The sequence below is a fragment of the Scyliorhinus torazame genome, chromosome 5 (assembly GCF_047496885.1).
Source record: "Scyliorhinus torazame isolate Kashiwa2021f chromosome 5, sScyTor2.1, whole genome shotgun sequence".
NCBI classification, from domain to species: domain Eukaryota; kingdom Metazoa; phylum Chordata; class Chondrichthyes; order Carcharhiniformes; family Scyliorhinidae; genus Scyliorhinus; species Scyliorhinus torazame.
Genome location: NC_092711.1, coordinates 275,563,464 through 275,587,242, shown reverse-complemented (window position 1 = coordinate 275,587,242; position 23,779 = coordinate 275,563,464). Strand labels below are relative to the sequence as shown.

General features: G+C 46.5%; 1 protein-coding gene across 2 annotated transcripts in view; it reads right to left on the bottom strand.

The window, feature by feature from the left end:
• Window positions 1-23,779, bottom strand: part of arhgef9a (Cdc42 guanine nucleotide exchange factor (GEF) 9a) — a 276,701-nt gene that overhangs the window by 51,732 nt on the left and 201,190 nt on the right. For both annotated transcript variants that reach the window (XM_072505604.1, XM_072505605.1), the window contains exon 8: window positions 886-1,129. In XM_072505604.1, coding sequence (XP_072361705.1) covers window positions 886-1,129 — 244 coding nt within the window. The remainder of the gene's footprint in view (window positions 1-885; window positions 1,130-23,779) is intronic.

The window sequence follows — 23,779 nt, the reverse complement described above, 5'->3', positions numbered from 1 at the left end:
TCTGGTGAAAGTTGTGGATTTTTTAAATGGGGAAATGCTTAGGAAATCAGAAGCATAAAGGGACTTAGGAATCCTAGTTCAAGATTCTCTTAAGGTCAACGTGCAGGTTCCGTCGGCAGTTAGGAAGTCAAATGCAATGTTAGCATTCATGTCGAGAAGGCTAGAGCACAAGTGCAAGGATGTAATTCTGAGGCTGTATAAGGCTCCGGCCAGACCTCATTTGGAGTACTGTGAGCAGTTTTGGGCCCCAGATCTAAGGAAGGATGTGCTGGCCTTGGAAAGGGTCCAGAGAAGGTTCACAAGAATGATCCCAGGAATGAAGAGCTTGTCATATGAGGAGCGGCTGAGGACTCTGGGTCTGTGCTTGTTGGAATTTAGAAGGATGAGGGGGGATCTTATTGAAACTTGTAGGATACTGAGAGAGGGTGGTAAATCTGTGGAACTCTTTGCCACAGAAGGTTGTGGAGGCCAAATCACTGAGTGTCTTTAAGACAGAGATAGATAAGTTCTTGATTAATAAGGGGGTCAGGGGTAATGGGGAGAAGGCAGGAGAATGGGAATGAGAAACATATCAGCCATGATTGAATGGCAGAGAAGACACAATGGGCTGAATGGCCTAATTCTGCTTGTTTGTCTTATGGTATTATGGATCTTCCCTTTCCCACTATTTTCCCAGTGTTCAATTATCAATCTAAAAGCACACTTCAACAGAACAATCTGCTCCCACCCATCCAAAATCCTCCATTTTCCTCACCGATGCAACATTTGTGTGACAAAGAGAGCTGCTCTGTGCATGTTAGCAAACTGGCATGGTTCTTACAATAAATATGACATAATGTGGCACAGCATTTTTGACAGGGGAGGAGAAATAACAAATGATCTTGCCTATCTTTTCATCTTCTTGAACCATTTTCCTCTCTTCGTGAAGAGCTCGTAACCATCTTTGCTTCTCTTCTGGCTTCTTTACACAGAATAAGTGCACTTCCTCTGTTTCCTTGTTCTTAAGTTTGAAGGCATTCTTGGCATTAACATTAAATTCGTCATCTCTCCCATCAATAATGTCGTTTATTTCATATTTGTCCATGTCAATTCTGCATTTGTAGTAAAGTATGTCCCGTCGTATTAAATCCTTGAGAAAAGAAATTAAGAAACAACACGTGTTAAAACAGAAGGCATATAGATCCACCCTTGAAAAGCAGCGATGGTTGCTGTTAAAAATGATTTGTTATTGATCAGAAACTATTAGTTTCACTGTTGCTGGGAATATTATGCAAAAATGCAACAGCAAATCATGCTATGTAGAAATTAATGGGATATATTGCAAAATTTAAAGTTGCACCAAATAATGTTCCTTAATTAGAGCCTAATTCATTTTTAAATGGAGGTGATAAACCAAAGTCCACAGGGCAGAACAAAACTCTGTAGGGATTTAGTCGCGTAATGTATTTATTACTGGTAGTCCAGAGATCTGGATTAATAATCCAGAGAATATGAGTTCAATCTAATTCTGACAGTTTCAGAAATTGAATTCAGTTTGAAAAATTAAGAACATAAATATTGCCCATAAAACTTTCAAGGAAGTAAAAACTGATTCACCAATGTCATTTAAAGATGGAAATCTGTCATCCTCTTCCAGTCTGGTTTATAGGTGACTTCAGTTCCATACCAATATGACTCTCAATTGCCCCCAGAAGTGGTCTGGCATTTCACTCAATCGCATGAAAACATTAAAAATGACCAAATCTCATCCGCCAGTGCTCATGGACCAAGAATTAATCACTTTTAAAGGAGCATCAATGATGAAAAGGATAAAAAAAACTTGAGTTTTTAAAGCTTGAGTATGGCTGCATTCTTATCCAGGTTTAAAATAATTGCAAAGCTGAATAGGAGAAAATTGTTGAAATGGAGAGAGGCAGCAAAATGCTGAGTACAGAGGGATGGATCCTTGTACATGAATCACAAAAGGTTAGCATGCAGATAAAGCAAGCATTTCAGGAGGCAAATGGCATGTTGTCTTTATTACAAGGACAATGGAGTATAAAAGTCGTGACATCTTGTTACAATGTACAGGGCATTGGTGGTAAAACACCTGAAGTTCTGTGTATATTTTGGTTGATGTGGTGATTATCCCGTTAAGAGCAACATAGCAGAGTGTAGGTCACCTGGCCTTAATGACCAATCGGGACTCAGAGTGGAGAATCATTCCCGGGAGGAGAAGTACTGCTAGGCAGTATTATAATAATTATAATAATAATAATCTTTATTGTCACAAGTAGGCTTACACTGCAATGACGTTACTGTGAAAATCCCCTAGCTGCCACATTCCGGCGCCTGTTCGGGTACACAGAGGGAGAATTTAGAATGTCCAAATTACCTAACAGCACGTCTTTCAGGACTAGTGGGAGGAAACCGGAGCACCCGGAGGAAACCTGCGTGGACATGGGGAGAACGTGCAGACTCCACACAGACAGTGACCTAGCCGGGAATCGAACCTGAGACCCTGGCGCTGTGAAGCCACAGTGCTAACCACTGTGCTACCGTGCTGCCCTAGGAGCTGACTGCAAATGCCCTGTTGCTCTTGAAGATCACAAAATAAATCCTTTTTTGTTCACTGATGATGGGTGGGATTCTCTGCACCCCCCTCCACACCCCCCTTTGAGAATTTTCATAACTGAGCCGCTGAAGTGTGTTCTTCTCATAATGGGGATCATTTTGCCTTGTAGCCTGCCAAATGCCATTCAGGCATCCTGATGAAGCTTGCCCCAAGCAGCAAGAGGCCTCAAGACATTTGACGTTCACCAGTTAGGTAGGTTGGTTGTGGGGAGAGGTGGATGTCGTAATCAGGAGGCAGAGTGGGGTAGGGGTGCACCCAAGGTGACGGTAGCCCAGATTAGTTTGTCGGGTCCCAGAAGAGCACTAAGTTTGATACTTAGGTTGAGTGTGCTCTTTGGTTTCATTTCCTGTGAAACTGATCAAACCTGCAAGGTGCTCAGACTAACAATGGCAATTGGGATCCTACTTACATCAGACAACTTCGCTTTACTAGAAAAGACAGGCAGTGAGCACCTTTAAAATGAAACTAACTGCGCCCATCAACTTCCTTTATCATATTACATCTAATTCCACTGGGGCAAATAAAGTTAAGAGATTATGGAAATAATTTTTAAATTATGAGGAGTTTTGGCCCAATGCAAAATTACCTTTGCTTGGAAGGATGGTGACAAAAAGGGCAGCACAGTAGCACAGTGGTTAACACTGGTGCTTCACAGCACCAGGAAACCGGGTTTGATTCCCGGCTTGGGTCACTGTCTGTGCGAAGTCTGCACATTTTCCATGTTTCTGTGTGGGTTTTCCACCGGGTGCTCTGGTCCCCCCCCCCCCCCACCCCCCGGCCCCAGAGTCCTGAAAGACGTGCTTGTTAATCGAATTGGACATTCTGAATTCTCCCTCTGTGTACCTGTAGCGCACAATGACTTACACAAGTCGAGAAGTGATGAAGTCTATCGAGGCTTTATTAAACAAGACTTGTTCCCCAGCAGCTCAGTTACAGAATGCGGCTGCTGGGAGAACTCGAGCTCTTATACTCCGCCTTCATCGCGGAGCCAGAAGTCGGCAGACCCAACCAGGACCCAAGACCTGTCAGCCAATAGCCTCTCGGCTTCACAAGTACCATATTACCCCTAATACATACCACCACAGTACCCAAACATGCACCGGAGTGTGGTGACTAAGGGATTTTCACAGTAACTTTATTGTAGTGTTAATGTAAGCCTACTTGTGACACTAACAAAGATTATTATTATTAAAGGATCGCCAACACTGTGAGGATAGCGCATAAAATACATCTCAATATAGAGAGGGTTGTTGAAGTATGGTTGGTAGTAATCCACTGTTTCATTAGCTGTCACTGCCATAGTGACATTGATCCCTACACTAGATTCTCCTCATTCTACAGAAGGTTCAAAAGAAGCACTGGAGGAGGAGTCATTCTGATGAGGATTCCTCCTCAAATACAGCAGCTTTGATGTCTTGGTCCGATTGCAAGACCAGGTTATGCAATACAGTTTTGCAGACAACTATGATTACATGAGGCCTGATGGAGTCAGTACTTTCTCCAGGCATCTGAATTCCTCTTTCAGCACACCAATGGTCCGTTCCATTATCGCCCTATATGCTTCGATGATTATTGAAGTGCCTTTCAACTAAAATTTGTTGCGGCTCAATGGTCATTAATCAATCAGGTTAATAACAGATAGCTCTTGTCCTATAATGGTCATCCTTTGCCTACAGCATTTACTCAAAAAGTGCTTAGATGTTGGAATGGTGCAGCATGAATGCAGGGAACCATGTTCGCACCTACATCAATGATGGCCCAAGACCAGCTGCACAGAGAGAGAGAGAGTGGCGCTCCATCCTGTTCATAACAGATGGTGGCTCATGTGATAGTGCCTTACTCAGCACATGAGGGCAGTGAAAAGCAGCCTGGACTTATAGCGACCGAGTAACTTTTGCAAATCTCACTGCTCTGTCATGTTGACTTACGTATTTAAGGAGAACTTGATATTTGGCTTGCCTTATTAAACAGAGCATCCACTTATTCTTTAATGACAGCGTATGCAATTGAATAGCTAGCATGCACCCCATGCTGCTCATTGCTGTCTGCAAAGAGCCTGGAACAGAGAGTGACAAGTTGGAATAAAAACTTTAAAAGATTCTCTTGTTGAAACTTGCACAGCTCTGCACTGTCTGCTGAGAGAATCAGAGCCTTCTTACATATTAATCTTCAGTGAGCTTGGTAAACACCACATGTAGACAAACCCTGTGCCCTGCTGCACTGCCAACATGCCCACTTTGCTGATGCTGCAAGTGATGTTCCTTTGCCCTCACAATTGGGATGCAAAAATAGTTCCTACGCCTACCATCCACACTTGCTCTCACAGAAGGCAAGTAATTAATTCTGGCAAGGATTTTCAAATAATCTGTCCATTATACTCAATATGGAAATCAAAGAAGGTTTTAGACCATGCAACTGAGGCGTTCAGCAAAAGTTTCAAATTCTTAGTCTCCAGGTGCTTTCCCTTTCAATTTGGCAATTCTGTCCTTGATCCTCAGTGGGCAGGCTGGGCTCAGCTACCAACCATCAAACCATTGATATTTTGGCTGGTTTAAGGAACTAAAATAACACCAGGATTCTGCTTGTATTATAAAATTTGGATTTGCATACGTTGGTAAGCCCTCCATTACTGACTTCAATGTAAAGGAAGATCAGACAAGGTACAGAATAGCATCTGGGGCGAGATTCTCCGACCCCCCGCCGGGTCGGAGAATCGCCGGGGGCTGACGTGAATCCCGCCCCCGCCGGTTGCCGAATTAGCCGGCACCGGATATTCGGCGGGGGCGGGAATCGCGCCGCGCCGGTTGACGGGCCCCCCCCCCCCTCCGCGATTCTCCGGCCCAGATGGGGCGAAGTCCCGCTGTTAAAATGCCTGTCCCTCCGGCGTAGATTAAACCACCTACCTTCCGGCGGGACAAGGCGGCACGGGCAGGCTCCGGGGTCCTGGGGGGGGGCGCGGGTGATCTGGCCCCGGGGGATGCCCCCACGGTGGCCTGGCCCACGATCGGGGCCCACCGTCGCCACTATGGCGGAGGCGGAAGAGACTCCTCCACTGCGCATGCGCGGGAATGCCGTCAGCGGCCGCTAACGCTCCCGCGCATGCGCCGCCCGGAGATGTCATTTCCGCGCCAGCTGGCGGGGCACCAAAGGCCTTTTCCGCCAGCTGGCGGGGTGGAAATTCATCCGGCGCGGGCCTAGCCCCTTAAGGTTAGGGCTCGGTCCCCCAAGATGCAGAGCATTCCACACCTTTGGGGCGGCACGATGCCCGACTGATTTGCGCCGTTTTGGGCGCCAGTTGGTGGACATCGCGCCGATACCGGAGAATTTCGCCCCAGAGTTCAATAATATCCATTAAAGCATTATTTCACCAATATATTTTATTGCTTTTATTTTCTTTGAACATATTCTGTTATTAGTTATAAAAGAACTGGAGCTGAGATCGAGAAGGCTGAGAATGGTTGAGGTGGGAGGTCATACAACGAAACCTGCAGGAATATGTCCAACATGAATTGACAATTGATTCAGACTGGCTTTCCTCCTCTTCCTTTGAACACTTACGTAGATAGTTTACAGAGATCAAGCTCAGTTTCTGGAAGAAATATCAAACTGCCGCCAGTGATTTACTGAAATCTTGGCTCCAGCATATTGATGATATTATTGAGCTAATACTATGCCGCAGCGGCCTATCCGTAAATCACTGCTGGAACAATTAACATTACAGTAGAAATATTTCTTTCTCAATTGATGCTGCACTTTTCTGTGAAGTTGCACACATGACTGCTTTTCCTGGCTTCTTCTCCACTATCAGTCTTCCTGAGTCTCCCAGCATGTCTCAACTTATCCCCATAAGGATGCAATGATAGAGAGCTTCTTCTGAATCTACAATGTATATCTGCTGGTATTCAAAGACTACAGAAGTCAGCCATATTGTTCCTGACAATGTTTCTCAGACTGAGTCAATTGTGCCAACATTTAACCAACGACATGGATATACAATGGCCTTTAATGATCATGAGAACGGAGCAAATAGAATTTGAAGTCCTGTTTTGCAGCGGGGTGTTGTCGACACTGCATTCTCCAAAAATCACCGTGCTATTCATGCCCAAAATGGGACTCTGTTCTTTATTCATTAAAACCGCACCCCCCTTTTCTTGATTGTATTGGTAGAGTGAGGAAGATGCTAGGCTATGACCTTACAGATTGTGAAAGAATTCAATTTGGTTGCTCTTATGGCTCTCGGTGTCTCATGGATGCCCAGTTCTGAGCTACTGGGTCTGATCTGAATATATCCCATTTAACACAGTAATAGCATCACACATCACATGGAGGATACTTCCAGTGTAAAGTCGCATATTTATCTTCTCAAGGATTGTGTTGTTGTCACTCCTACCAATTCTGTCATGGACAGATGGACCTGCGACAGGTAGATTGACAATCTAAGGTCAAGTAAGCTTTTCCTTCAGGTTGGTTCTCTCACCACCTGCCAGAGTCCCAATCTAGCAGCTCTGTCCTTCAAGACCTGGCCAGCTCGAGCAGTCGTGGTGTTCCTGGAGCTCTCCTGGTGATGGATATTGAAGTGTTCCATCCAGAGCAGATTTCCAGCTATTGGTATAATGTGAGTTTGAAAGAGTTTGGAAGGAAGATGCACATTAAAATTGTTCTTTTTACACCTGATCCCTTCAGCACAATTTAAGGTGCATTTAGGGCTGTTGGCAGCACACCGTGACAGTAATCTACGCATTTGACAATTGTGTGGGACAGGCAATATTACATCATTTCAAGCACTCCTGATGTACCATGTTGCATTTTTCCCCACTGAGTTGGAACTGCTGCCTATCGGTTGCTACCCTCTTGCTCATTATCTGCTGTGACAGTAAGCAACCAGCAAAGAATATTCAGGCCTTTAGTTCCCTCCTTAACCTCCCCTGAAAAACAATCAAGCACTATTATTAATGTCTCTATTATTTTCAATTGTATCTTACTTAACAGAAGGATTGTGTTTGAAACAAAATGCTGAATGACTCTCTTTGTATTTCCAGCATTTTCAATTCTTAATAAGTAGCTAACGTCTGATTTCTTTGAGCGTTTCCTTTTTTAAAAAAATTTTGCTTCTCCTTGCTTGCACAATTATAGATAAATGCATATAACACAAGCCAAATGCAGCACTGGGTCACCTCATAGAAACATTAAAATGTAGCTCAACTCGACACAGGTTCCATGGGATTTCAATCCTCTAGCCGTTTTAAATTTAGATTTTAGGCGGCTGGATTGAAATGAAATGTGGTTCAGCTGGTATAGAACAGTGTTACATTTCCCATCACAGCAGCAACATACTTTTGGGAGTGAACAAAAATTGTTCTGGGCACCTTGTGCATTACTTAATCTAGGGCTCCCTTTCTAACCTCTCTTATGCTATGGCATAAATGAGTAGCAATTTCTAGTGAAGTAACTTGATTCAGGCCAATTTATCAACATTGAAGTAAGGTTGCAGGCTATCCAAACCATTCTTTCCAGTTCCATGATCTGATTAAGAACAACAGTTCAGTCTCCATTTTGAGCAGAGGAAATGTACCTCCAATTGCTACATTTATTGCACTGTTGAGTACATTACTTCACAGAAACTTAACATTGATAAACTTAATAAATGTAGAAAAACTAACACCGGATTTCCAAAATGTGCTTCACACCAGCAAAATATTTTGGGGGTGAACGAAAATTGTTCTGGGCACCTTATGCATACATCGCCCCTTAATCTAATAATGCACTAACCATTACTCAGACAGGCTCATTCATTATTTTATTGTGTGCAGTACCAATCGCTTCACCTTTCTCTGCTAATACTTGGACTGAAAATTGCATACACACCAGCTCTCTCTTGTTTGTTCACCCAAGCGCCTACTTTTTAGCCTGTGAATTCGTATGAAGATTGTGTGTTTCTATGGAAGCTTGATGAGCCAATTTGGCCTCCCTCATCTGTAATTATTTTTGTGATCATTCTGGAGAATATTGTATTATGGCTGACAGCAAAGATAAGCTTGATTCTCTCTTTATCCAATATCCACATTTGTGCACTTCACAACAGGAGGTTATTGTATACAATCGTAGACTGGTTTTAATTAATGGCATCTTTATTTAAATGGTTGTATATGAATAACACATGGGTCTAAAGCAATCAGAAACCAAAATTTGCAAAGCCAAACGAGTGATAATGAGGGTTAACTAAAAGCTTGTGCAAAAAGTTGATGATTCAAGGAAAAGCTTAAGGGAGGGTTGGGGAGCGAGGCAAAGAGGACTAGAGATTCCATTTGTACTGAACTACTTAAATTGGGAAACATGCATTAAACCAATGAAAATTCAACAACAATGGGGAGATTTGATGACGACTAAATGCATTGCCCCTGAGAAACGCCGCAGAGATGGCAATGCGTGGCTAAGGCGTGGCTCATTCAAAGTAACACAAGCAGCTCGGCAACTGAATGATCTCTTCTGTCAAAACAGCACTACCCAAGCTTTCTATTGGCTGGACACATCAGCAGCGGGACCGATATCATCATTCGCACTACTTAAAGCTTGCCTGTGAAGTTTAAAACTAATGTGCATCTTTTAAAAAGGATATGCATTGTGGCTGGACCTTCTGCTGGGAGTTGGGTTTCAAGGGAATCTAACTCTAACTTGGGGGGGGATAAAAAAGACATTTACATAGCATCTTTCATGACTACGTCCCAAAGTGCTTTACAACTGTGAAGTATTTTTGAGGTGCAGTCACCATTGGAATATTGGAAACATGTCAGCCAATATGTGCACAACAAACTCCGACAAACACCACAGTGACACTGATCAGATAATGTGTTTGTTTTTTGTTGACTGAGGGATAGACATTGGACTGGACATTGAGGGTATCTCCCCTGAACCTCTTCAAAATAGTGCCATAGCTCTTTTTTGACCACCTGAAAGTGCAAACAGGCCTTGGTTTAGAAAGATGGTTGAAGGGTGAAGAATGTCACATCAGAGGAGGGACTGGCTCAAGGTCTATAATAATAATTATCTTTAGATGCTGCACTAGAGATCTTGGAGGAGTTGGTAGAAAGGAGTAGGGAGGTCCTGGATTCTCAGGCGAAAGGAAGTTCCAGACACAAGCTCAAAAGGCAATGGTAACCTGGAGGCATGACCTGAGGACCTTGATGTGCTGCTGCAAGATGTTCAGTCTTACAAGAGTGTTCAAGGTACGAACATACAAATTAGGAGCTGCTCACATTAGTGGCATAGGTTAATCCCACATGATGGTTAGGTTGTGCAGCATGCAGCATACCACCACAAATCTTGATATCCATTCTGTTCGGTATTGCAGAGCTCCTCCAGAGTGGTCCAGGTAGTGCAAGTGTTATTGCAGCATACCAATTGTCAGCCCTATCTCATTTTGTGTGGCAGCACAGTTTTCAATATTTGCAGATTGTGACCATTTATATGGATTAAGCACCAGAGTTATCAGCCATGTGGCCAGCAGGTAACTCTTGCTGCCCAATAGCTATCCTGTGGTTTGCCATGATGGCTCATATGCAGTTAGCACAGCGGACTGCTGAAGAATGAAGGCATCATGGTTCTTTTCCAGATATCTTCATTGACCTGGTGGTTTGCTACCTTTGGTTACACATTAACTGGATGTTGAGGGAGTGGAATCCCTTTCTGTTCTGATATAGGGCTGGTTTAATGTGGGAAAGCCTGAAAATCTCATAAAGCTGCATACTCACTGTACCTGCTTGTCTTTGGCACGACAGAATGAAATGTAATTAGCTGTCATTGAATAGAGAGTCGCTGTGAGACATTGAAAATATCTCCAATTCCACTCTCAAAGAAGTCAGGTAAAAGTAAGGGGTGAAACATCATTGCTATGGTCATCCTCATAGCCACTGGTAATGCATTTGTGGCTGCAGCAGGTGGTTAATGTCAGTGAGGATGTGCTTTTTCATGAGCAGATTTCACACACTTGTTCCATGCTGGGGTTTAGAGAAGAGAATTGCTCACTGAACACCCTGGGTGGTTATGACTTCCTCCTGATAGCCTTTTGCCCTCTTCCAGCAGCGTGGCCAGCTCTGTGTGACCTCTGTTTATTTGTCAAGTCGTGCTATATTCTATGGGAATGGGCACCCATGTTTGGGCGCAACTGGTTTGTGCATCAGGTGTGAAATCAGAAAAAGGCTCCTCAGAGTATGTTCACTGTGGGCACCATTTTAGAGCTCTAAAGGCACTTGTAGAACCCAAGAAAAAAGGTATTAATGAGCGCAACTCTTTTTCCCAATGACTGCTGTTTGGAGGGGATGCTGATGGTGTCCAGAGATCATCAACAATGCAGAGATGGAACATGCTCAATGGGACCGCTGCCCTTTTCCTCTCCTTTGTACCATCCGGTGCAAAAATGTACTAACGATAATTTAAATGGGGTTTAAATGGGGAGATGGGGTTACCCCTATCTCTGGATCTGTAAAGACTTAATTACCTGCAAATGCTCACATTCAAAGCATTGTCTTGCATCTTTGGCTTTGTCTATATATATGTTTCTGGAACATACCTTTTCATTCACCTGAGAAAGGAGCAGTGCTCCGAAAGCTAGTGATTTGAAACAAACCTGTTGGACTTTAACCTGGTGTAGTAAGACTTCTTACGATAATTTAAAATGCTAATGAAATTTTGACTTTTCCCCTGAGGGGACAGGAAAGGTGCAGGTTTATTACAGTTATACAGACCCCTTCTGGAGTATTAACATTCAATTCTGGCCTCAAGAGGAGTTGAGGTGCAGATTTAGCAGAATGATATTGGGACTAAAAGTATTCAATTATTAGTGCTGGAATTTTATGGCTCCGTTGGCCTTAGGATGCATTATATAGACAAGTCTTATATTTGTTAAATACATAAGATTAAGGGATCATAGAATCATAGGATTTACAGTGCAGAAGGAGGCCATTCAGCCCATCGAGTCTGCACCGGCCCTTGGAAAGAGCACCCCACTTAAGCCCCACACCTCCACCCCATCCACTTTATCCCCGTAACCCAGTAACCCCACCTAACCTTTTTGGACACTAAGGGAAATTTAGAATGGCCAATCCACCTAACCTGCACATCTTTGGACTGTGGGAGGAAACCGGAGCACCCGGGGGAAACCCACCCAGACACGGGGAGAACGTGCAGACTCCACACAGACCTGATGGAGATGTTTAAGATGAATAAAGGATTTTGATGTGGTAGACAGGGAGAGTCAGGAAAAGGGAGGCATGACCTTAAAATCCAGATGGCTGAAAGATTAGTGGAAATCTGAATCTTTGGGCACAATCCTCCAGTCAGGCTGCATCGGAAAAGCAGCTTGCTGTGGCACAGCGTGGCTGATGAAAACCGGGATCTACCCGGCTCGCAACGCCTTGTGAGATTCACCGCAATCTCGCGAGATGTTGCAAGGGGAATCCCGCCCACAATGGGCAGGGTCACCTTTTAGCAAATCTGCACATTAGAGTGAGGCAGTAAGCCTGATACTAATGTGCAGATTACCAAGGTACCTGAGGCTTTGGGATTCAATCCCTTTGCCTCAGGGACCTCGGGTCAGTGCTGTTTGGTACTGGTCGCCACAAATGGGGACCAGACTGGATGACACCCGTAGGGGTCCCAAGGGGATCGGAGGCCCCCAGCTGTTGCCCTTTGGGCAGGGTGATGCCCTGGCCCTGCTGGTGCCACCTGTGTACTCTGGCAGTGCCAGTATGGCACACTGGGTGCCAGTCTCATACTGCCAAGGTGCTAAGTTGCCATTTTTTGTGTACGCGAGGTCGGGCCAGGGTTACCGGGGAAGGGGGCCAGAGCACCCTCCCATGTTGTATTCGGGCTGGTGGTGATCGGGGATTTTTCTCAGGGCATCAAAGATGGGAGGTCATTAACAAATGGCGTCCTGATCACTCATTCCAAATGGGAGTTCCAATGAGTGGAGCTTCCCATTGTAAAAAATGGGGCTATGAGTGGCATCAGCTGCGTGTTCCCCATTCAGGTCTCTTATTCAAAGCGAGTCGCGTTTAATAGCCGTGTGTTTCTCGGCACTGCGAGTGCTGGGAAACACGTGGCTAAACACACTCACTCGAGGACTTTGTTGCGCCCTCTTGCTTTCTCCCAAAAAGCTGTTGAATTGAAGTCAAATGAACATTTCAAACCTGAGATTGACAGATTTATGCTAGGCAAGGGTGTTACCGGTTATTGAAACAGGATGAGTAGATGGAATTAAGATACAGATCAGCCCTGATCTAACTAAATGGTGGGACAGTTTTGAGAAGGAGTGGCTGAATGGCCTACTCCTATTCTTATGTTCACCATGATGCACCCCTAATTGAATAGCCCAGCAATACTCTGCCACAAAGGTCACACTCGAAGAATAACTATTTGTATGAGATATAAGAGTGTCTTGGTCACCCACTTAGTCACCCAATAAACCAGGAGTAACAGTCAATGTCTTCAGGAAAAAGAGGAGAGAATTGGGAGAGGTGTTTTCCTACATCTTCACTTATAAGTATATCTCTATACCCTAATATTTAGCAAAATATACTGTCCAAATGTTTACTCATGGCAAACTAACACTTCATATTTGTTACAAATTAATTAAATTTGCTATGGTAAATTTATTTAAATTAAAAGGTTTAATAGAAGTACACAGGATTTCCATATAACCCACTGCAAATTATTTTCTTTTAAACCTACTGTGATTATATCACAAGGAACTCTAAGAATGTACTGAAAATATCAAGCAGTACTGCATTGAGGTATGGATTGCTTCTGGAGGTGCAAGAAGCAGCAACATTTGAGTACAGAAAAATAGTATGTGCCGTGTCTAAATGTATTTTGCATCAATGTGTCAGCTCAGCTCAGTTGAGGAAACATTTTCCTGTGACTCAGAGGGTTGTGGGTTCAGCCTCCACACCAGAGCTTGAGCACATAATGTAGGCTGACACTCCAGGGACTGTAACATAGTCAAAGATACATTTTTTCAGGATGAAACATTAAGCTGATGTCCTAGGTCCTATCTGCCTATTCCTGTGTTTGAACTAGATGCTAAATATCCCATGTAACAATTAAAGGAAGACAGTGCATTTTCTTCATGTCCTTGTCTATTGTTACTCCAACCACTTCAAAATCAATTTTATAAGTCATTCAAAATAATGCAAAGTATAGATCTGGGGCGTAATTCTCCGGAAACGGCGCGATGTCTGCCGACTGGCGCCCAAAACGGTGCAAATCAGTCGGGCATCGCGCTACCCCAAAGATGCGGAATGCTCCGCATCTTTGGGGGCCGACCCCCAACCTTAAGGGGCTAGGTCGGCGCCGGACGAATTTCCGCCCCACCAGCTGGCGGAAAAGGCCTTTGGTGCCCCGCCAGCTGGCGCGGAAATGACATCTCCGGGCGGCGCATGCGCGGGAGCGTTAGTGGCCGCTGACGGCATTCCCGCGCATGCGCAGTGGAGGGCGTCTCTTCTGCCTCCGCCATGGTGGAGACCGTGGCGGAGGCGGAAGGGAAAGAGTGCCCCCACGGCACAGGCCCGCCCGCGGATCAGTGGGCCCCGATCGCGGGCCAGGCCACCGTGGGGGCACCCCCCAGGACCCCAGAGCCCACCCGCGCCACCTTGTCCCGCCGGTAAGGTAGGTGGTTTAATCTACGCCGGCGGGACAGGCATTTTAGCGGCGGGACTTCGGCCCATCCGTCCGGAGAATCACGCGGGGGGGCCCGCCAACCGGCGCGGCGCGATTCCCGCCCCCGCCGAGTATCCGATGCCGGAGACTTCGGCAACCGGTGGGGGCAGGATTCACGCCAGCCCCAGAGATTCTCCGACCCGGCGGGGGGTCGGAGAATCTCGCCCAAGATGTGAATAAGCGAACTATTTATCTTGGTTGTTGAGCATTGGGACAGACTGGTACTTGTATAGGATTCAGGAGACTTGAGCAAGATTGGAGCAAAGAAAATACTCTTCCCCAAAGGTTACTGATATACGGAACAAATTCTCAGATTAGCAGATAATTAATTAAGGACCTTTCAAATAGAACTCCATCTGTCAGGGTAATTTAGCAGGCTATGCTGGAGCAAGAAAATGAAACAAATTCTGACTTGCTAATTCCAAAGACAATTCACTGTTTCTTACAGAATGAAACATGTTGAATGTATTTAGAGCCACAATGGAAGATAAAGCCTTGTTAAAATTTTCCATGACCTCCAAAACAAACAAACAAAAAAATCAATATAGATATTGCACATTCATTTTTTTACTGTTCATTTTGACCTATTACATTTCAGCGATATCTTTGTTGGCCCCAAAAACAGGAGGCGTTTTCTTCAGGATATCTGTTAACCTGTCTGTACTTATCCTGATAACCTTCACACCGTCTTCACTGAATGTTTATCTGGCTCTTTTCTAAAGGAATGAATTTGACAGAGGATTAATTACATTTGTTGCAGTCTGTACTGTGCATCTGTTCCTCGGGACACAGAAGCCAAGATTTAGTTGAGAAAAGTCAAGTTATTGGATTAAAAACAGTGTTGGCATCAGAAATTATTTGGCTCCCCCAGTAGCTCAGCATGTTTATTCAGTGAGCAGCTAAGATACACAGATCAAGAAAGTTTTGTATTGAATCTTTCATCTATGCAGAATAAATCGTGGCTAATATTTGTCGGGAGATTGCAATTGGACTCTGTTATGTATTAGGGAGCAGAATAGCAAACAAGATCCCAGCTCCTGACATCTAGAACTCTATGCAGATACTAAATAATGACAGAATTGAGTTCAGCTGTATTAGCAAATATAGTCAAATAACCTACTAACACGTACTATCAGGAAGGATTATTGACTAGACAACACGTTGCACCTAGAAAAGAAGGGTCCAGCAATAAATCAAGAGCAGAATGGAGGAAAGAACATTGGTAAAGGAAAATTGTGATACATTTAAAAAATAATTCTACGCAGGTTTTATCTGGAAACCTATGTCACTTCCTTTGAGTAGGCATTGTAAAACCTCTGAAACAGATGCCATTTAAATTTAAAAAACCATAAACACACAAGGAGTAATGTTATTTTAATTCAGTTGAATACATTTTCCCTGAAAATCAGAGAATACTGATCGTTATATTTTGCCAACTAAGCTAAATGCCAATTGCACCCACTCTCTTGATGTAAATGTCTTACTCTCTCCAAATAATGCCTATTACACTTTTCTTTTGCCTATGATGAATACAGTACATACTCCCCGTACTTGCTTTTAAACAAAGCAGTCTTGAGGTAAATTTTCTACACAGCAGAAAAGGCAAAGGTGAACCATAGGCCCATACACACCTGGCTGCAAATGTATGTGCTGCTTCTCCTGAAGACGGCAATGTAGCTTTTTGTCATATTTTCCACATTTGTTGCAATGAATAAAAGTTGGCCTCCCTGAAATGCACATACTTAGGGCACAACTACGGCACGCACCTTCCAGTCCTAACATGCTGAAAAATCTGATGCAGCTTGTCAGTTCTGAGGAAGTTGGCGGGTGAGTGAGCAATGCTCCTGATGAAAGTACTTAGATTTTCCCTTTTTATATTGGGGTCACTGCAGACCTCTTTAAAATATTTCTGACCCTTGCAGGATGGATTCTCGGGTTTGTTCTATCCATTTCCGCCAAGCGTACCGCTGCCAATGAGATCGGTGGGTGTCAGGGAAACATCAGATTGTGGGAATATTGGGGTATTCTTACCCCAATCGACTTGAAAGCAGCAGGTGGCAAGCTTTGCCTTTGCAGTCACTCTCCCTCCTATTCCTTACCCTTAAACCACCACTATCACCCTAACATTGATATAAATAATAATCTTTATTGTCACAAGTAGGCTTACATTAACACTGCAGTGAAGTTACTGTGAAAAGCACCTCGTCACCACATTCCGACGCCTGTTCGGGTTCACAGAGGGAGAATTCAGAATATCCAATTCATCTAACAGCACGTTTTTCGGGACTTTGGGGAGGAAACCGGATCACCCGAAGGTAACCTACGTAAACACAGGGAGAATGTGCAGACTCCACACAGACAGTGACCTAAGCCGGGAATCGAACCTGGGACCCTGGAGCTGTGAAGCAACAGTGCTACACACTGTGCTACCGTGCGCCGCCCACTGTTTTTGAATGAATAAATTAGTGGATAATTGAGCATCCATAAACTCTGATGTTAAATGCATGTTACAGAGTTGAAGAAAAGAACAATGCAGTCGTATTTAAAAAGAAACAAAAATGTAGTCTAGTCCAGATAATTCAAAGAAATTTTTGTGTCAAGCAATGTTAATAGTTCTGCAATTCGAATTAAGCAGTGTCAAACTAATAGGAGTGGACTATGGCTAAAGAATTGTACAGTGAGGCGATGTGTTGCAGAATGGTTGGCACTGCAAAAATCCTGGTGAATAATTTTAAAAACAGATAATACGAAGAAGGATAATGAACGTTCCACTGTACCTTACATTAATGCAGATGCATCTTCACAGTCCTGCCCACTTAGGTGGAAATAAATATCCCTTGGCTGAATTCAAAGTATAGCAAGGGTGTTCTCCCAGTGAGTAGGCTATTATTTATCCCTGAACCAACATCGTCAAAAACAGGAAAACAGGCCATCTATCTTATTGCTGTTTGTGGGATCATGCTGTGGATACATTTTCTGCTCTGTGTGCCTACATTAAAAGAGTATCTACACTTCAAAAAGAATTTTATGGGCTGCGAAACACTTTTTTCTTTGTTCACATGAATGATTACATAAAGTATGTATTTTTCAATCTGCCATTTTAGGTACTTAAGCTGTCAGCTGCTGTTGAATGCCATGACTTGCCTTTGCTGAGGCGGCATGGTATGTGACATTCCTCTCTGATGATATTTCTCATGGTGAAGGTGCTAACCTATGCCAGCATTTTCTTTATCATAAAAGGCATTTATCATCAGTAAACCCATTAATTTGACCATAGAACCATAGGCCGGAATTATAGGCCGGCGCCGGCTCGCCGATTCTCCGACGCCGAATTTAGGGCGCATGCGGGATCGCCGCCGCGCCGGTCGGAGGCTGTTGAAAGCGCCCCCCCCCCTCCCCGGCAATGCTCCGGGCCTCAACGGGCCGAGTGCCTACCGAATTCCGCCAGCGTGGGTTACGTATGGCCCCATCCGGTGAGACCTCGGAGTTCTGTCTGCGGGGGCTGTCCTGGTGGGGGGGGAGGAGGGGGGTTGGGGGGGGGAGGGGGGATCCGACCCCCGGGGGGGAAGTAGGGAGGCCTCCACAGTTGCCTGGCCCACGATCGGGGCCTACCGATCAGCGGACGGGCTAGTTCCGTGGAGGCCTACGTTCCTCCGCGCCGGGCACCTGTAGGCTCCACCATATTTCCGGGGGACCGGCGCGGAGACGGGAACCTACGCGCAAGCATGGACTCGCGCTGGCCGTGGCGTGCATGTGCGGACTCGCGCTGGCCGTGGCCAGCTAGCTTTTGGGCGCCAGATCTGCAGAAACCCCTCCGCCACCATACTAGCCCCCTAGGGAGGGGTGGATAGCTGCCAGTTGAGGCCCGTTGACACCGGAGTGGTTCGCGCCACTTTTCACGCCGGCGTCAGAACTTGGCCGCAAGATTGGAGAATCCCGGCCGTCGAATTTACAGTGCAGAAGGGGGCCATTCGGTCGACTGAGTCTGCACCGGCTCTTGGAAAGAGCACTCTACCCAAGCCCACACCCCCACCCTATCCCCATAACCCAGCAACACCATCCAACACTAAGGGCAATTTTGGGTACTAAGGGCAATTTAGCATGGCCAATCCTGCACATCTTTGGACTGTGGGAGGAAACCGGAGCACCCGGAGGAAACCCACGCACACACGGGGAGGATGTGCAGACTCCACACAGACAGTGACCCAAGCCGGGATTCGAACCTGGGACCCAGGAGCTGTGAAGCAATTGTGCTAACCACAATGCTACGGTGCTACCGTGATGGAGAGGAATTCCACCTACCAGCAGATCTCAGTTAGTTTCATGTCCATCATGGCAGCATGGGGCCATGGTGATTGTAGCTGCCATGTCTCATTAACATTTGTTAGCCCACTTCCCAACCAGTAGGCATGAGAGGTGGGCAGGAAGCACCTTCTAACTTTTGGAAAATCGCTGAACATCAGAGAAGTGTGAGAAAGTGACCTTGCGGTAGGGAAGTAGACGATGAGACTCTGAGGGCAGGGAGGCTATAACTTCCCTTGTAGGATTCAGAGTAGGTCATGCAGCTCCTAATGTCACCACAAAAGAAAATTTCAAATTTTACTCTTCTTGGCAAGTTCTGACTTGGCTTCACCTAATAGCGACACTGGAGAAACTTCTCCACTTGGCTGCCAGTGCAGATGCTGACATGGTTGAATTGGCGTCATCAGATTCCATTTTGCATATTTAAAGTAGGATCCTGGTGGCCTTGAAAGGGTAAACAAGCCACCTGTCCAGAAGTCTGAAAACAATTACGGGCGGGGCAAGACCAAAAAATACAGCGAGCTGTTCAAACGTCCATTGACTTTGGCGAGACCGGAAAGTTCCACCAGCAGGAGGCGCCATGGATGGTGGTATCTGGACATGGGTAAGTAACCTGGGCATTTAATCTGTACATCTGTTTGTTTTTTGCTTTGCAGGTTGGGAAATTGGCAGGTTGGGAAAAAAGATGATGGGTGGCTCCCTCAAGCAAGGCATTTATCTCACTAAGGATTGCAATATAAATAATTAAGTGTAAAACTTAAATACTGGGCGGCACGGAGGCACTTGGTGGCATGGTAGCAAAGTGGTAGCACTGTTGCTTCACAGTGCCAGGGTCCCAGGTTTGATTCCTGTGGTAGTCACCACTGATTGTATAGTAGATGTAGTAACTGTATAATACATGTAATACGGTAAGGCTCCTGTACTAGAGGCACGGGGGTAAGTCTCTGCCTGCTGGCTCCATCCAGTAGGCGGATTATAAATGTGTGTGCTCACTAGAGCTGCTCCCATTCTGGTAGCAGCTGCAGGAGGCCACACATCTCTGCTTAATAAAGCCTCGATTATTCTCTACTCTCGTCTCGTAGTAATTGATCGTGCATCAATTTATTAAGCAGAGATATTACAGCGATGGAACTTTGTATCAAGCCTGGTCACCTACAGCTGCACCCTCAAGCAGCCAACGCCACGTCGGCCTTTGACCACTGTCTAGCCTGCTTTGAAAGCTACCTCCGATCATCGATCGGGCGCACAGAAGCTCCAGGTCCTTTACTCACGGGTGAGCTCTGATATTTTTCCCCTTATCCGGGATGCGCCCACTTACACAGAAGCAATAGAGCTCCTGAAAGGACATTATATTCGGCCGATTAACAAACTCTACGCCAGGCACCTCCTGTCCACAAGACAGCAACTCCCCGGTGAGTCCTTAGACGATTTCTGGCGTGCCCTGCACATCCTGGCGAGGAACTGTGACTGCCAGGCAGTTTCGGCAGTCGAGCATACGGAACCTTTAATCAGAGACGCTTTTGTTACGGGCATGGGGTCGGCATACATTCGCCAGCGCCTATTAGAAGGGTGTATGCTTGACCTTGCAGCAACCAGGCAGCTCGCGAACTCGCTAACAGTAGCCTCCCGTAACGTACAGTCATACACCCCCGACCGCACGGCATCCTCATGGACATCACGGGCCCCACCAGCTACTGCCTACAGCCCACCTCAAGCCTGCGCCGGATTGCAAACCCGTCGCCACCAGGAGCAGACAGTACAGTGCCCAGGACAGGACCTTCATCAGGTCGGAGGTCCAGCGGCTACTGCGGGAAGGCATCATTGAGGCCAGCAACAGCCCCTGGAGAGCTCAAGTGGTAGTAGTAAAGACTGGGGGGAAACACAGGATGGTCATTGACTGCAGTCAGACCATCAATCGGTACACGCAGCTCGACGTGTACCCCCTCCCACGCATATCTGATATGGTCAATCAGATTGCACAGTACCGGGTCTTTTCTACAGTGGACCTGAAATCTGCCTACCACCAGCTCCCCATCCACAATGCGGACCGCCAATACACTGTGTTCGAAGCAGATGGCCACCTTTACCATTTCCTTAGGGTTCCCTTCGGCGTCACTAACAGGGTCTCGGTCTTCCAACGTGAGATGGACCGAATGGTTGACCATTCCCGCGCCTGCGGGCCACCTTCCCGTACCTAGATAACGTCACCATCTGCGGCCACGATCAGCAGGACCACGACGCTAACCTTATCAAATTTCTCCACACCGCCAAATTCCTTAATCTCACGTACAATAAAGAGAAGTGCGTGTTCCGCACCAACCGCTTAGCCATCCTTGGCTATGTTGTGGAAAACGGAGATCTAGGTCTGACCCCGACTGCATGCGCCCCCTCATGGAACTCCCCCTCCCCCACTGCCCCAAGGCCCTGAAACAACGCCTGGGGTTTTTCTCCTATTATGCCCAATGGGTCCCGAACTGTGCGGACAAGGCCCGCCAACTCATTCACTCCACAGTTTTCCCCCTGACGGCTGAGGCCTGCATGGCCTTCAACCGCATCAAAGCGGATATCGCCAAGGCCACGATGCACGCAGTCAACGAGTCCCTCCCTTTTCAGGTCGAGATGCATCGGACGTCGCTCTGGCCGCCACCCTCAACCAGGCAGTCAGGCCCGTGGCATTCTTTTCCCGCACCCTCCGTGCCTCTGAAATCTGGCACTCCAGGTCGAAAAGGAGGCCCACGCCATCGTGGAAGCTGTGCGGCATTGGAGGCATTACCTGGCCAGCAGGGGATTCACTCTCCTCACTGACCAACGGCCGGTTGCCTTCATGTTTAATTATACATAGCGGGGCAAGATCAAAAATGATAAAATCTTAAGGTGGAGGATCGAGCTCTCCACCACAATTACGAGATTTTGTATCGCCCCAGGAAGCTCAACGAGCCCCCTGATGCCCTATCCCGAGGTACACGTGCCAGCACACAAGTGGACCTACTCCGGACCCTGCACGATGGTCTCTGTCACCCGGGGGTCACTCGGTTCTTTCACTTCATAAAGGCCCGCAACCTGCCCTACTCCATTGCGGAAGTCAGGGCTGTCACCAGACACTGCCAGGTCTGCGCGGAGTGCAAACCGCACTTCTACCGGCCAGACCGAGCGCACCTGGTGAAGGCCTCCCACCCCTTTGATCGCCTCAGCATGGACTTCAAAGTGCCTCTCCCCTCCACCGACTAAAAACGCAGCAGTCAGTTTCTGCTCAGCAAGGGCATTGCCTCAAGCAGGATGACCAGCTACAACCCCTGGGGAAACAGGCAGGTGGAGAGGGAGAATGGGACAGTCTGGAAGGCCGTCCTGCTGGCCCTGTGGTCTAAAAACCTCCCGGTCTCCCGCTGGCAGGAGGACCTCCCCGACAGGCTCCACTCCATCCGATCACTACTCTGCACTGCAACTAATGAAACCCCCCATGAACGTCTCCTTGCCTTCCCTAGGAAGTCTACCTCTGGGATTTCGCTCCCAACATGGCTGGCAGCTCCTGGACCCATCCTCCTCCGCAAACACGTGCAGACCCACAAAACAGACCCGTTGGTTGAAAGAGTACAACTACTGCACGCGAACCCGCAGTACGCCTACGTGGCGCACCCCGATGGGCGCCAGGGCACAGTCTCCTTCCGGGATCTGGCACCAGCTGGAACCCCACCTGTGTCCCACCACCCGACACCCCCCCTCCGATTGCCCCGGCGCCACTCACCTCCCCCCCAACGCACCTCACCACAGCCCCCGCCACAGGACGATCCATCCACCCACTGGTTCCACTCGGGGATGAAGATGAGGACAACACGCTCCCAGAATCACAGGCGATCAAGTCGCCGCCCGCATCACCACCGGGACCGAGGCGATCACAGTGGAGGATCAAGGCACCCGACTGACTGAACTTGTAAATTTTGCCTGAACTGTAAATATTTCCACCACCCACACTGGACTCTTTTTCAACAGGGGGTGAATGTGGTAGTCACCACTGATTGTATAGTAGATGTAGTAACTGTATAGTACATGTAATACGGTAAGGTCCTGTACTAGAAGTACGGGGGTAAGTCCCTGACTGCTGGCTCCTCCATGTAGGCGGAGTATAAATGTGCGTGCACACCAGAGCTGCTCCCATTCTGGCAGCAGCTGCAGGAGGCCACACATCTCTGCTTAATAAAGCCTTGATTATTCTCTACTCTCGTCTCGTAGTAATTGATAGTGCATCAAATCCCGGCTTAGGTCACTGTCTGAGCGGAGTCTGCGTGTTCTCCTTGTGTCTGCATGGGTTTCCTCCGGGTGCTCCAGTTTCCTCTCACAAGTCCCGAAAGACATGTTGTTAGGTAATTTGGACATTCTGAATTCTCCTTCTGTGTACCCGAACAGATGCCGGAATGTGGCAACTAGGGGCTTTTCACAGTAAATTCATTGCAGTGTTAATGTAAGCCTACTTGTGACAATACAGATTATTATTATTATATACAAACCTGGGATATTGATTTTGATTTGCTTAATTAAATTGCACTCCAAATATTCACAATAGGCCGATCTATGTTTCACAGTTATCAACAAAGTAGCGTCAAAGTAGCACAGTGGTTAGCACTGCTGCCTCACAGTGCCAGAGATCTGGGATCAATTCCAGCCTTGGGTGACTGTCTGTGTGGAGTTTGCACGTTCTCCCCCTGTCTGTGTGGGTTTCCTCCGGCTGTTCAGATTTCCACCCACAGTCCAAAGATGTGACATTTAGGTGGATTGACCATGCTAAATTGCCCCTTGTTGTCCATAAAGGTCAGGTGGGGATAGTAATGGGGGAGTGAGCATGCGTAGGGTGCTGTTTTGGAGGGTCGGTGCTGAATAGTTCCTTCTGCACTGTAGTGATTCTATGTGCAATTGGCAGAATCAGTCATGACTCCTTATGAAAAATGTCAACGAAGCCAAGCTTAACCTCCCTTTCAATTTTGGCTTCGTTCTTGTATGAATTACTGGAGCTACATCAACTTGATTACAGTGATTGAGTTCAGTGCCATTCTGCTAACAAAAGGGAATAATTCTGCTATCGATCACAGTCCAGTCATCTCTTGTGCAAGGTGTGCATGTGTGGACATCAAATTAAACAGAATGAGCCACAATTGTAAT